Consider the following 14612-nt stretch of genomic DNA (forward strand, 5'->3'; position numbering starts at 1 on the left):
ACTCGGCCTTATTTCTTCATTCATTTATTCCTGTATTTATTTATACATTTGTTTACTTATGAATTTATTTATATTCCTTAATTCATTTATATAGTTACTTATTTCTGTATTTATTTTTTCCAGTATTTATTAATGAATTTATTTATTTTTTTCGTCACTAAATGATACATTTATTTACTTACTTTATTTTTTTCCATTTATGTATTCATAAACATTTACTTATTCTTAATTTATTTATACATTCATTCGTCCAATTAATTTTACATTCACCTCTTTCTGTATTCATTTTTTCCTGCAATTGTTTCAAAACTTACATATGTATTTATTTATACTTTATTTATACATTTATTCATTTCAGTTATTTATACATTCATTTTTTCTGTATTTATTTCTAAATTTATTTACTTGTATACTTGTTTATACATATGTTTAGTTATGTTTATGTCTGTATTTATTCAAAATTAAATTTTCTGATGTTTTTATTTCTGTATTTTTTTTATACATTTATTTATTCCTGTATAAATGTATCAGTGATGAAGTCATTTTTTGGTCTGGTTTGGTTTAAGGAGCAGTCGAGGTGAAGCTGCCTGCAGAATTTCTCCAGTAGAAGCAACAGACTTTTTTAATATTCTATTTTAAAAAGAACGTGTGTTTGAGTGTTTGATATATGTTATCACCTGTTAGTTTATGATGTCATGGCATTATATTAGGATGAAAGTATCTTTATAATAAATACACACATATAAATGTTGTTTCTGTTACCTGCAGAGTCACTGTATTAATGTTCCTGTAATATAGCTGTGTTTATAACAATTAGAGTGTGCTTTGAATCCTGCTGCCATCTGGTGGCTCCTCTGCTCTGCTGCATTGTCTTCTTCATTTTACAAAAACTTTCACGTGCACATCATTTTTAATCATGTGAAGATAATGGTGAAATCTGAATATAACCAGTCACTTAAAACGGATTCATTTGATGGTAAATACACATCATAAACAAGTTAATCGATTTAAGTATAAATGAATTTACATGAAAAGTGTGTGTGTGTGTGTGTGTGTGTGTGTGTGTGCAGATACGAACATGATGAAGATATTTTCTCTATTTGTCTCCTAAATCATAATAAAGAGTTAAAACTGTTTTGATCAGCTCCACACTCTCTATAATCATATCCAATAAAGGTATCGGTGCTAAACCTCCCTCCAGTTCAACACATTCAGACTGAGACAGAAGATCAAAAGTCAGAGTTCACTTTGAGTGTGTAACAAAAGACTGTTCAGAAACCTTGAGCTGGTTATTAAAGAACCAGTTTAGTCTCTCGGCTTATAGGTGCAGAAAAATTATTGTTTTCAAAAATTAATTAAATTAGGAATATTTTAACCAGAGAAGCCTCAGAGATATTAAATCTTTAACAGTCCTGCAGCAAAAACATTTAGTCACAGAAGAACTTTGACAAATCACACAAAATAAACATCAAACTGAAACAAATTAATTTTCAATTATTAATTTACAACCATATAAAATAGTTAAAACTGTTTTGATCAGCTCCACACTCTCTATAATCATATCCAATAAAGGTATCGGTGCTAAACCTCCCTCCAGTTCAACACATTCAGACTGAGACAGAAGATCAAAAGTCAGAGTTCACTTTGAGTGTGTAACAAAAGACTGTTCAGAAACCTTGAGCTGGTTATTAAAGAACCAGTTTAGTCTCTCGGCTTATAGGTGCAGAAAAATTATTGTTTTCAAAAATTAATTAAATTAGGAATATTTTAACCAGAGAAGCCTCAGAGATATTAAATCTTTAACAGTCCTGCAGCAAAAACATTTAGTCACAGAAGAACTTTGACAAATCACACAAAATCAACATCAAACTGAAACAAATTAATTTTCATAAACAGCCATATAAAATAAAACAATCTAAAAGGCACCAAGAAAAAACCCATGAGCTGCTGATCAACATAAAAAATAATCTAAAACAATAAAGTTAAATATTTTCTTAAGCAACGCTGGAAGAGATTTTTTAAGAGAATTAATTGTAAACACACAACACAGGAAACGCATCAAAATATTTTTGTTAAAAGGTGTTATTATTTTTATATACTCTGGCACCATGAACTTGTAACATTCAAACACTGCTCTCTCCCTCTGTAGACTGATGGCTAGCAATGCTGGCTAGAGATCAAGCTGATGCTTTTGGCTAGCCTTCTTTAACTCGAGCAAGCTAATGATGCTAGCTAGCCTTCATTAGCGAGAACATTTAACGATGTTTGCTAGCATTCACTAGTTTAAACAAGCTAATGATGCTAGCTAGCGTTCATTAGCTAGAACATTTAACGATGTTTGCTAGCATTCACTAGTTTAAACAAGCTAATGATGCTGGCTAGCCTTCATTAGCGAGAACATTTAACAATGTTTGCTAGCATTCACTAGTTTAAACAAGCTAATGATGCTGGCTAGGTTTCTCTAGCTTAAACAAGCTAATGATGTTGGCTAGTCTTCATTAGCCTGCACAAGCTAACAATAATGGCCAGCCTTTCTTAACTGATGCAAGCTAACAAGCTAGGCTAGCTAGGTCTATAGGAATTTGGCTTGGAACAGAGTGAAAAGATTGAATTTTCCCTTGGCTGCTAACAATGCTGGCTAGCCTTCAAGCTTGAACATTTAATGTTGTTGGCTACCCTTTGGTGCCTGAATAAGCTAATGATGCTGCCTAGCCTTCATTAGCTTGAACATTTGACGATGTTGGCTAGCCTTCATTAGCTTGAACATTTAATGTTGTTGGCTACCCTTTTGTGCCTGAACAAGCTAACAATGCTGGCTAGCCTTCAAGCTTGAACATTTAATGTTGTTGGCTACCCTTTTGTGCCTGAACAAGCTAACAATGCTGGCTAGCCTTCAAGCTTGAACATTTAATGTTGTTGGCTACCCTTTTGTGCCTGAACAAGCTAACAATGCTGGCTAGCCTTAATTAGCTTGAACATTTCATGTTGTTGGCTACCCTTTGGTGCTTGAACAAGCTAATGATGCTGGCTAGCCTTAATTAGCTTGAACATTTCATGTTGTTGGCTACCCTTTGGTGCTTGAACAAGCTAATGATGCTGGCTAGCCTTAATTAGCTTGAATAAGCTAACAATATTGGCTAGCCTACCGCTCTTTGTTGGGTCTAAAAATATCTTTCCAGACATCTGCACAGTAACAAGAGACGTGTAAGAAAGGGAACGACACCGCTGTTTGTGTTGTAGGAGTTTGGTTTAATATTGTATTGAAAAATAAATTAACGAAAATAACTTTAAAATGCAACAGAAGACGAAAAAAAAAATCCAGATTATAAACATTCTTTGCCAGCAGGGGGTGGAATCGCAGTGCTCATGTAAGATTAAATTTACAAATATATATAAAAAGGAATTTATTAGACATATCCACAAATCACGAAAGCATTCCTTTACATCCAGTGAGCTGAATCTGGTCTACCACCCAAACCGTTGTTCTTCCAGCTACAAAAAGGTCTAGAAAATTTATATTTATATATGTATATATTTCATACACATGCCCTATGTGTGGATGTAAAAAACTAAACTGTACAAAAACAAAAAGCACACAGTGGTGATGTTTGTGGATGGAATGATGATTAAATGGAGAATACAGGATTCAGGAAAACAACGATGTGATGAGGTCGATGTTTGGAATGAACCTATCAGTCATCCGATTCACGGATTTTGGCTTTAAAAACGGAAACACTGATACCATCTTAACAAAGTGCTCATGTGGTGACATGACTTTTAGTGTTTTAACTAAACGGCTTCTGGTGCTTTAAAAACAAGAGGCGCTGGTTCAGTCCTTCAGAGGTGTGGAGATGAAGATGGAATGACGGAGAGGGAATAACACTCGAGTTAAATAACAGAATTAAATATTATCTACAAGGTCTCAGCTGAACTGGACTGGAGGAACTAATTTAAAAGCTTTATCCTGTGAACGCTGGCAGAGGACTGAGGACCATCATCATGACCTGCCAGGTTAAATGAGACATCCCAAAAATAATAATCCAGACATTATTAAAGACTTAAGGAATAGTACAAAGTGTTTAGGTTCTCTGTTGGAGATCGATACCAATCTCATATTTGTAAGTTAAAGGGACAGCTCAGATTTTTTTGAGGCGGGTTTGTATGAGGGCAGCAACAAAACATCTTTTAGCCACCTACAAAAATCAGTATCAGTCTGAGAGTACACGGTGTTTAGGATATTTCTACTGCTTCACCCTGTTGTCCCACAGCCCTTTCCAACAGGAGGCTGCTATCTCTCTTTTTTAAAGCCAGACTCTATTGACAAAAACAGGAGCTACTACTCGACGCTGCCTCGATTAGTTAGTCTCTTGCTATTATTGTGTGACTTCGGTGTTTTAAAGGGTTACTTGGGATTCAGAGTCGCACAATTAACCAAAGAAACACACTGATTGAGGCAGCGGTAGACCAGCAGCTCCTGTGTCGTGCAAGCTAAAATTACTGTCTTTGTTAAAGGAGTCTGGCTTCGGAGAGCACATAGACTGATATAACAGCTTCAGCTCCCTGTCAGAAAGGGCTGTCTGACAGCAAAGCAGTCAATCCTGGGTCTTCAACAGGAGGTCGGTGACCTTAAGAGACCCTCAGAGTTACTGCTAAATTATTGTTTGGGACTTGAATTAAAGTTCTAATTTAAGGTTGTGGGGTTTTTTTCTTTTTTCAAAATTTTTCCAAATTCTTTTCCAAAACACACAATAAAATTAATCTAACATTTTTTTTAGCAAAGATAAACTGGTCTATTCATAAAAGAAAAAAAAAAAACACAGTACACAACACTGATGATAGACTAACTCTTACCCATTAATGCTTGATTACTCATGCTAACTAGCTAATGCTAAATCACTGTCCCACACTTACCCAAAACAGCGAGGTGAACTAGGTGGCTAACTAACTAGCTGTATTATTATTTTCAGTACTGATGGTAAAGTAAAGCAGTGAAAATATTCCTAATATTTCATACACTTCATCTGATATTAAGTTTTTTTAATGGTGTCTAAAATAAGTTTTGCTGCTGACCCCGTCCACAGCAGTGCGTTACTTAGCTTTAATGTGGACTCTAGCTGCTTCTCCAAACTGGGGGCGTGCCAGCTGCTATCTACTGTTTGTAATACACTAACTATGGATAAAAACCTCATACAACCCCACATCAAAAAATCCAAACTGTCCCTTTAAGTACAGAGCCGGGGCTGTGACAGGATAGACTGTTCATGAATAAATAGTTTCTGACTCCAGACATGAGATCCATCTGAACTGCGAACCTTTAAAGTAAATTAAAAACACAAAAAGAGGTTAATACTGAAAATCATGATGCCATTTCTGATCTGAAAATAACAAACAAATCAATAAAGATGACATGATCAAGTAATTGAGCTGGCTACTTGTAGGGTCAGCTGGTTTAATGGGAAATTTAGCTTATTTTACTTACAGCTTTACTTTAACAGAGTCGGACAAACTCATGGACGTCTAGTTTGGAACAGAGACTGTACGCAGAGTTAAGCATGTAGAGAACTTAAGTAAGTGTCTGAATCCTGTATATTTATTTGAAATAAGTGAACTGATAGAAAGCGTTGAGTGCTGATTTGAGCAGAGTTTAGCTCTGCCTGTGGGAAACTGCCCCTGTGGTTTGTTAGCCACGCACAGGCTAGAATCATGTTTTGTTTTCTAATGTTTGTGAAGACGCAGAGTGAAAATATTGTTTGTATATGAAGCAGGTTTTAAAATTTTAAGAATGTTTTTGCAAATTCACAAGAGCTTGAAGCACCTGCCAACAACGTTCAACTCTTGTGGACTCTGATTTAACTACACGCAATCATTTTCGTATTCAAAATTTAAAACATTAAGTCGCACGGAGACACTTCCTGTTATCTGCTCCCACAGCCGTGTAAAAAAACTATTTAAAAATGCCACGTTTGAGAGAACCACTGATGAAAATGAGCAATGCTAAGCTAACATACTGAACTAATAATTACTCAGTGAGGTTTAGGCTGTTTGCCACATGACCTGAGTCCTGTAGTGAGGTCAAGTGATGACAGCACGTTCAGACCAGTTGTTGACCTTTGAGCTTTTGATATAAAATGTCATCACATCATCATTTTATCCTGTCGGACCATTGTGTGAAACTTTGTGAAATTAGCATATGGATTTTTGACCTTCACATACCAAATTGTAATGTGTTCATCCTTGAGTCGAAGTGGACATTTGTGCCAAATTTGAAGAAATTTCCTTAACGCCTTCTCATACCACGCTCACGAGAATGAGACAGAAGCAAGGTCACAGTGACCTCTGACCACAAAATTCTGGATCAGTTAATCGCTGAGTCCAAGTGGACATTTGTCAAATTGTTGTTGAGATGCTGCACTCACAAGGCAAAGACACACCAAGCCACAATGACCTTGATCTTTGAGGACCAAAATCTAATAAGTTCATCCTCAAGTCCAATCGGATGTTTGTGCCAAATCTGAGGATGTTCCCTGAAGGCCTTTTGAGATATCACGTTCACAAGAATGAGACAGACTCATGGTCACAGCGACATGACCTTTGACCACCAAAATCTAATCAGTCCATTTGAGTCCAACAGGACGTGTGCCAAATTTGAAGAATTTTTCTTAAGGCACCTTGACGAGGTGCAGACGTTCTTCTGTTTTGGCTGAGTGTGGTGTTAAAGGTGATGTCACAGAAGTTTCACATGGTGTCACTATGGCAATCAGCTGAGAGTCCTGCCCACACTGAGGAGGTCATTTCTGCAGCAAAAGGAGATGGTGCCAAAGGTAAAATGAGGCGAACCATGTAGTGAAAACAAGGCACAAGTGAACATTTACCACAGGCATTTGGTCAAAACTAAACTCAATGGACAAGTATTTTTGTTGTTCCTCTGATCTCACTGACAGACTAGAGGTCATTTCAATGGATATAAAAGTTCAGAGTTTCCGACAGCCTCACAGCTGGAGGCGTGTTTGTCAACTCAAGTGGAGTCGACTCAGTTTCATTAAGACATGAAGCTAAACTCGATCAGTCTGACTGTTCCAACACACACTTTTCCTGCACAGAAAGGTAGAAACATCCATGAGTTTGTGATTCTGAGTAAGATATTCTGTAAAATTTCCCAAAAACCAAACTGTTGTTGAAGTCCTAGAAACGTCAGCTGCAGTTTGTCAGTCCGCTCAGTCTGAGAGCTTCTATAAGTAAAGCTGTAAACTTTGGTTGTGACTCCTCCTCGTGACGCCGCCCAGCGAAAGAAACCAACCTGACGGAGACGACAGGAGGGAGGAGAGGGGAACCAAGAGGAGGGTCTGTGGTCATGCTCTTCATTCATACATTCACATAAATGGGAATGTCGAGTTGTCTTCATCCAACAGGCAAACACACACCTGGGATGAACCTCGGTGATAGAATAATGGCCCCTCCCACCAATAAATACCTTAACCCCGCCCACTGACAAATAATAAAATACACCACACTGCTTCGTCCGGGTCTATGGCGAGTCCTTAAACCTACAGCCGGCACGGCGAGGAACCTTCATCTACAGTCAGGGAACAAAAACTCATTTACACGTCTCAAACCGTCCTAAAAAGACGTTGTTTCAAAACCGAGCAGAGAGTGAGGGAGAGGGGGGATAAACGTGACGGGAACAAGATGGCGTGCTGCTAGTTTTTCTTCTTGACGTTGTTGTTTGAGGCGAGCCGGGGCCGTGGCGCTGGGATCAGGCTTCCCAAAGGTACTCGACTCCGGGCCACTTCGAAGAGTTTGGAGAAAACCTGGAGGAAGAGGAGGAGGAGGTTAGCTGGAGGAGTGCAAAGCCCTGAATACTGAAATAGTCAAGAACCAAAGTCGTGCTAAAAATTCTAACTGCTGCCTTTAGATCATTAACCATAACGTCTCATTTCACCATTATGCAGATGACACACTGATATCTCATAAATTAATTTTATGTCCATTTGTGGCAGCGTCAGTTTGTTACACATTACAGTTATTTTTGCGTTTCCAGTGTAAAAAAATGTGAATGGTACGAGCGAAGTGAGCCTTCGAGGTGTGAAAGGTCAGAACAGTTGAGTCCCATCGCAGCATGGCGTGCAATGGTCAAATAAGTGAAAAATTTAAAGGCATAACTTGTTCAAAACTAAATAAGACAAAGGGAATGTCTCATTTCACTGTGGAGCTGCGTGCAGCGTACTAATTCTCTCACTGTTTATCAGACTGCTGCTGCAGGAACGAAGCTCTGTGCCTGTCACAGGGCTGACTGTTAGCATCATATGGCTACCTTTACCCAGCAGTTATTTTCAGATTTAACGATAAAGTCTAGCCATTTCAGTGTTGATGTGAGATCAGCGGGCCGGTGTCAGATATAAACTGCTGCTGCGAAGCCTGTACTTGAGCGCTGTGTCGATCAGCAGAAACAGCTGATCTTCGGTGATCCCGCCATCACAAATAAGATTATAATTCTGTGGGAAACACTGAATGCTCATAAATAATAAGCTCAGAATCTGAGACAGCTTCATGACTACTTTTGCAATTTTCATTGCAAAAAAAGGCTGTAAACATCACACATGCATCACCTTTTACAGAAAAGTGGCCGTGAACTCAGGCCTTTCAGGCTGCAACAATCCAAAGGACAGCCCACGAAATTCTGGAGGGACTAAAATCGTGGGTTTGTGCATTGACTTCTTGTTAAGCAAGAAAGTTGATTTTCCAAATATTCCATTGATTGCAACTCTAAGCACTTGATGCTGTTCTTTTCTGTTCTGAAAATGGTGGCGTACCATCCTGTTCTGTGGTCAATCAACGAGGTGCAGACGTTCCTCTGCATCATCAGTAAAGAGGAAGTAAAGCGAGGGCTGGACTGAGTTGTGAGAAACACCCCGGATACATGTAAGAGTACTGTCTGCAGTGAAACAGATCTAAGGTTTAGATACATGTCTGTAAAGGTTTCGTACCTTTGTACCGTGTTTATGAGATCGTGACATCTATTGCACATCTGTCCGTCCTGGAAGAGGGATCCATCCTCAGATGCTTTCTGAGGTTTCTACCATTATTTTTTTTCTTTTTAAGCTTCACACTGCTGCAGTTCTTTTAAAATGTTGTATCTTACTTGATATTATGATTTTATGATGGTGTAATTTATGACTATGATTTATTTCATCTTGTGTTAATTTCAATAAATTCTTGCAGGTTTGAAGCTGAGCAGCATGAAAATGCTGCAATGTTTCTGCTCATGATAAACTCCTGACCTGTTGAATTTAAAATCCTCTCCAGCGTTCCCACACGTCTTTACCAATGAATTTTCAAAATGTTTTCATAACTCTTCCATCATATTTTACTCAATTGCCCTGATTTTATTTTGGTAGTTTAAAATGTGATATTTTAATGGCCACACAGCACAGCAGTAGATTCTATAGTAGAATTACAAAGTGCATTTCATGTAACTTCAGACATATTTAAAACATAAATATTTAAATTTTCCAAAAACATTCTGTTAACTCCACACCATTTCCAGGCCTGGAAAACAGTTTTTATAATTTCATAACTTTTCCAGGAATTTCATGACTGTGGGAACTACAGGTCAACCGATTCATCAGCGCTGATAGGACTTTATATAAACTATCAATAATGGCCAAACAGGGCTCCGATAGCTGTAACCTCCACTTGTCATGTAGGTGAGGCGGTAAGGCTTTTGCACGGAGTTCCCCACATTCAAATACAAGGAAATGTGTGATCAATCGACCAATCGGCTTTTTGCTGCTCCAAACCTTCGCTGTTATTGGCCATTAATAATCCACTATTGGTCGACCTCAAGTGGGAACCCTGCATCTCCTTATGTCTTTAAACTGTTTGAGGATTATTTTACACAACTGGACCAAACTCAGGAACCTGTACAGGTAAATAGAACTCACCTTTCGTGGAGTCCTCTGGAAGCATTGAGAGAAAATAAAGAGGAACAGGATGAAAAGAAGGTGAAGGATGACAGAAATGTGTTCCAAGTGAATCAAGCATCAATACAGAGTCTAAACCATGAAGTCTTCTGTTAGTATATGAGGAGAGCAGTGAGAGAAGAGGACACTACGAGAAGAGGTGATTAAGGAGCTCCAGTCAAAGCTCAAAAGATGGAAATGTCATGTGTATTTATGTGAGGAAGGTTACGGTGCCCTCATTGGTCCATGCACATCTCATGTCTCATCTCTATTATACAAAATAAAATAAAGACAAGGGTGAAAAAGCAAATTCAGGTTTTCAGGATGAACAGAATCAGTAGATCAAAGCTTTCAGTGTGGCTGACGGCTGAAACCAGACAGGTGTAATCATGTAAGGCCGTCCTCTCACCTGTTCCCAGAGGGTTTCAGCCACCTGGTCGATGATTCCTCCGACCTCACGGAACTCTCCAGAGTATTTGACGTAAGCCCAGACGCAGAGTGCCGTCAGAGCCACGCCCATCACCAGGTTACACAGCGTGGCCACAGAGTTGATGCCCACGAAGCCCGTGACCAGTGACACCACGTACATGACAAACATGACGGCAAACAGTGTGGCGGGCGTCCGCGCGGCGTAGAAGATGTTCTTGCCATCGTTGTGCTTGCTGAAGTTGGTGTAGGCCTCGTCGAGCTCCGCCTCCAGCTGCTCCTGGTAGCGCCGGCAGAAATCGTCGCCACCCATCTTCTTAACGGAGCGGAAGTGCCGCACCGATGCCTGCCGCAGCTCCACGTGACGGCGCTCCAGCTCTGCTGGAGAAATGTAGGGTTTGTCTCCGCCACAGACCTGCGAACAGGATGACAAGATCTTTCCACATATCTGAAAATAATCCTATTAGACAGGTGTGAAATTTGGTCATTATTAGTGTATGATCAGATGTTGAACCACCTCAACTGACCACTTTCAACATGAAGGAGCAGCGGCTCTACTCCGAGCTCCCTCCAGATGTCTGACTCCTCCCCCTATCTCTAAGGCTGAGCCCAGACACCCTACAGAGGAAACTCATTCCGGCTGCTTGTATCTGTGACCTCATTCTTTCAGTCACTACCCAGAGCTCATGACCATAGGTGAGGGTTGGGACGCAGATGGATCGCAGCTGCCCAACCCTGTATGCCTGCCCACTCACCTGACTGTTCTTGACTGTCTCCTTGTGCGCTTGCCTGTGCAATGCATGATCATGTGTTGGCTTTGCTTTGTCCCCGTACATAATGTTTATTACCTGCTCTGCATAGTGTGTGTGTGTTGCCTGCATGACTATCTGCATGCTAGTCCGACTGTACTCTGTCGCCTGACCGTGTAATGCCCTTGTATTGCCCCTAGATCGTGTGGTAACACTCTTTAATTTAGCTATTACTGCATGTGTAACTAGATGCATGAATGTCCTTTTAAATATTTGCTACTAATTTAGTTTTAAAAATGTCTTTATATATTTTGTTTTTGGCTTTAACATCTAGCCCAGGGACTGCAGCTGAAAACTACCAACCTTGCTAACACTGGCATACTTACAGTTTTATGCATGTTTTAGTGTCTGTCACTGTGGATTAGTATGCATTGTCCCTGCTCAAATAAAGTAAAGAAATCGAAAGCTTTGCCCTTCAGCTCAGCCCTCTCTGAACCATGGGTTCACTCCAGTCTACCCTCACTGGTGAACAAGACCCAAAGATACTTGAACTCCCTCACTTATGTGCCAAGTGAATGTTTGTGACAATTTGAGGAAATTACCTCAAGGTGTTCTTGAGACACTGATTCAAAGGATGAGGTCACAGTGACCTTGACCTCTGACCACCAAAATCTAATCAGTTCATCTCAGTCCAAGTGGACGTGTGCCAAATTCAGAAAAACAAACAAAACAAAAACAAATCCCCCCCAGGTCTTCTCGGGATATTGCGTTCACAAGGATGGACAGACGGACAGAAGAACAACCCAAACATATAACGCCTTTGGATCCCTGATGTCTAGTGACAGTGGGGCTGTGATGCGTTACCTGCTCCATACTTTTGTTGTACAAGTCTTTGGCTCCTGCTACAGCCGCAAGGTTATTAGCTTCAGCTGTTGCCTAGGTAACAGATGACAAAACATACAGTCAACATGGAGAAGTGGGGTCGACAAATTACAGATCAACACAGAGACCTTTAACAAGAGGTCTGCTCCAGTCTGATCTGATGGATATGTTATTATTAATGTATCATCATCTCATAAATAAACATGTCTGATCATCCTGAAAGTTCAATTTAAACATTTAGAGAAAAACGACACTTATGATTTGAAAAGTTCATTTTAAGAGCTTCTTATTCAGCTCAAAGGATGTGCACAGTGGACAACTGCCCAGCAGGTGGCGCTGTTAAACAGCAAGATTATCTGAAGTGCAGTGAGTGTGAGCTGAGCTGACCTGCAGCATGGACTTGGGGTGAGGAAGCTCCTCTCCCTGGTAGATCTTCATGTAAGCCTGAAAACATGACAGACAGAATTCAGAGCTGGACTCATGATTGTTCCCCCGGTTATCGCTCTCCAGAGACATCAAAACATTTACAGTCACCACATCCAAAGGACAGCAGGGGATTCAGAACAGTCACAACAAAAACTTTAAGGCTTTAAATCTAACATTTTAATAATAAACTTTATCTGTGGAGCACTTTTAATGCAAGGGAAGCGGCTCAAAGTGCTTCACAATAAAATGCAGCACTAAAGCAAAAGGAAATCAAGATTAGACAATCGAAGGACACGAATGATAAATGAAATATAAAAGTGAAGGTAAATGAAAAGTACAGAGCCCAGTAAGAATAGTACAAATGCCAGAATATATATAAAATAATAAAAGATTTACATTCATTAAAAGCCAGACTAAATAAATGGATGTTTAACCCTTTGGAGTCTGAGCCTATTTTGGCCGTTTCTGAATACTTTGATTTTGCCTTTATGTACCACATAAAAAAATGTTCACCATACCCACGTTTGATATCTTTATTTTCACCTATATGATCTGTTAATCAATTATCTTTTCACTTTAACCTACTTTGTTAACATATACAATGGGGCACAGTTTTATTGTTCTTCTTTTCTTCTCTTTCAAACACTCTTTTGTTGTCTCTACTGCCCGCCGCCAACTCCTGCGGTTGACATCGGGTGCGGCAATTTTGGCCCCGTCCCCGATCCACGTCAGACCTCTCTGGTATATTCACCACGTAGATTATAACCAGCTGATTCGACCAATTTTTCCATTTGTAAAATGATAAAAAATGACGGATATATTGAAAGAAATGCAACACCTGCACATCCCGGCCCAATTTACACACAGATAAATATTTTTGTACCATCAAATTAAAACTGTCATATCACATGGTCTATCCACGTCAAACAAAAACTGGGAAAGTTTTTCAAATCAGCACTTTCAAGTGATGGGACAGTCGGACGGACATGAGGACAACCCGAAAACATAATGCCTCAGGCCACAGGTATCGCTGGTGTAGAGGCATAAAAAGATTCATAAAATCCTGCCTCCCGTGTCTCAGCATTCTTTAGACTTTGAACGAGTGATTTAAGAGATTTTAATACCCATTAAGGCCATATTATAAGATAAATTGATTCAATGATTTGTTAAGGATCTGGGGGAACTCTGTCTCACTGACCCAGTGAACCAGATGAAAGGCCACGCTGGACAGATGGAACATGAACTCACTTTGAAATACTGCAGCAGGTCTCTGCAGGTGATTTTAACTCCTCCGATCTCTTTTTCCACCAGATTTTCTGGAGACAGCAGTGTCGGAACAAGGTTCACCAGCTCCTTCTTAAACTCCTCATCGATATCTGAGACACACACAAACAAACCGAGCACATATAAGCTGACTTGTGTTGACTGGCTGCTGAGCCTGTGGAGCTGTTGTTGCGTCAGTGTCAGTGTTGTACCGCTGAGCCGCCCGTCAAAGTGGGGGTTGGTGGCCACCCTGAGGCCAGGGTGAGGCAGCAGGAAGCAGCTGATGTTGGAGAAGCAGGAGTGGATGTGTTTCCTGACGTTCTGCAGCTCCTCGTGTTGGTTCTGCTTCACCTGAACACAGACGTGGACAGGGACGTGAACATGTGGTCAGTCTGCAGATGTTAAAACCAGACTCCAGCCTGAGCGAAGAAACTGACCTGCAGTCGCTTCTCCAGGAAGCTCTGTCCTCCCTCCAGACCGTACGGATGTTCGTAAGGGTAACTCCAGTCTCTGATCAGGAACATCAGCGTCTGAACACAAGGACACATTCAGCTTATTGATCCAGGAACCATAACTGATCTTCAGTCATTAAGGGAAAAGATGAACATAATAATAATAATAATAATAATAATAATAATAATAATAATAATAATAATAACTTATTCTGACACAGTTTTTCTTCAGATTTGTTTGCAACACAAATACAATCACACAAACTTTGAGGGATAGTTCAGATTTTTGGTGGTGGGGTATTTATCCATAGTCAGTGTATTACCTACTGTAACGGGTCAGCCCGCCCCCAGTTTAGAGGAGCTAAGTAATGTACTGCTGTGGACATGGGCAGCAACAAAATGTATTTTAGACACCTAAAAAACTCAGTATCAGTTGAAGTGTACGCAATATTTGG

The 14612-nt window shown here is 39.9% G+C and overlaps 1 protein-coding gene across 3 annotated transcripts in view; it reads right to left on the reverse strand.

Moving 5' to 3' along the window:
• Positions 1 to 4489: 4489 nt before the first annotated feature.
• LOC125886150 (atlastin-2-like) overlaps positions 4490 to 14612 on the reverse strand; it is a 28700-nt gene continuing 18577 nt past the window's right edge. The window contains exons 7-14 of one of the 3 annotated variants that reach the window (XM_049572150.1): positions 14143 to 14235; positions 13918 to 14056; positions 13691 to 13818; positions 12404 to 12460; positions 11999 to 12070; positions 10369 to 10800; positions 9942 to 9956; positions 4490 to 7808 (exon numbers count right to left, since the gene is read on the reverse strand). In XM_049572150.1, coding sequence (XP_049428107.1) covers positions 7698 to 7808; positions 9942 to 9956; positions 10369 to 10800; positions 11999 to 12070; positions 12404 to 12460; positions 13691 to 13818; positions 13918 to 14056; positions 14143 to 14235 — 1047 coding nt within the window. In that variant the 3' untranslated portion in view covers positions 4490 to 7697. The other 2 variants (XM_049572151.1, XM_049572152.1) reach the window with 2 other exon arrangements.

This window comes from Epinephelus fuscoguttatus, linkage group LG3 (assembly GCF_011397635.1).
Source record: "Epinephelus fuscoguttatus linkage group LG3, E.fuscoguttatus.final_Chr_v1".
NCBI lineage: Eukaryota > Metazoa > Chordata > Actinopteri > Perciformes > Serranidae > Epinephelus > Epinephelus fuscoguttatus.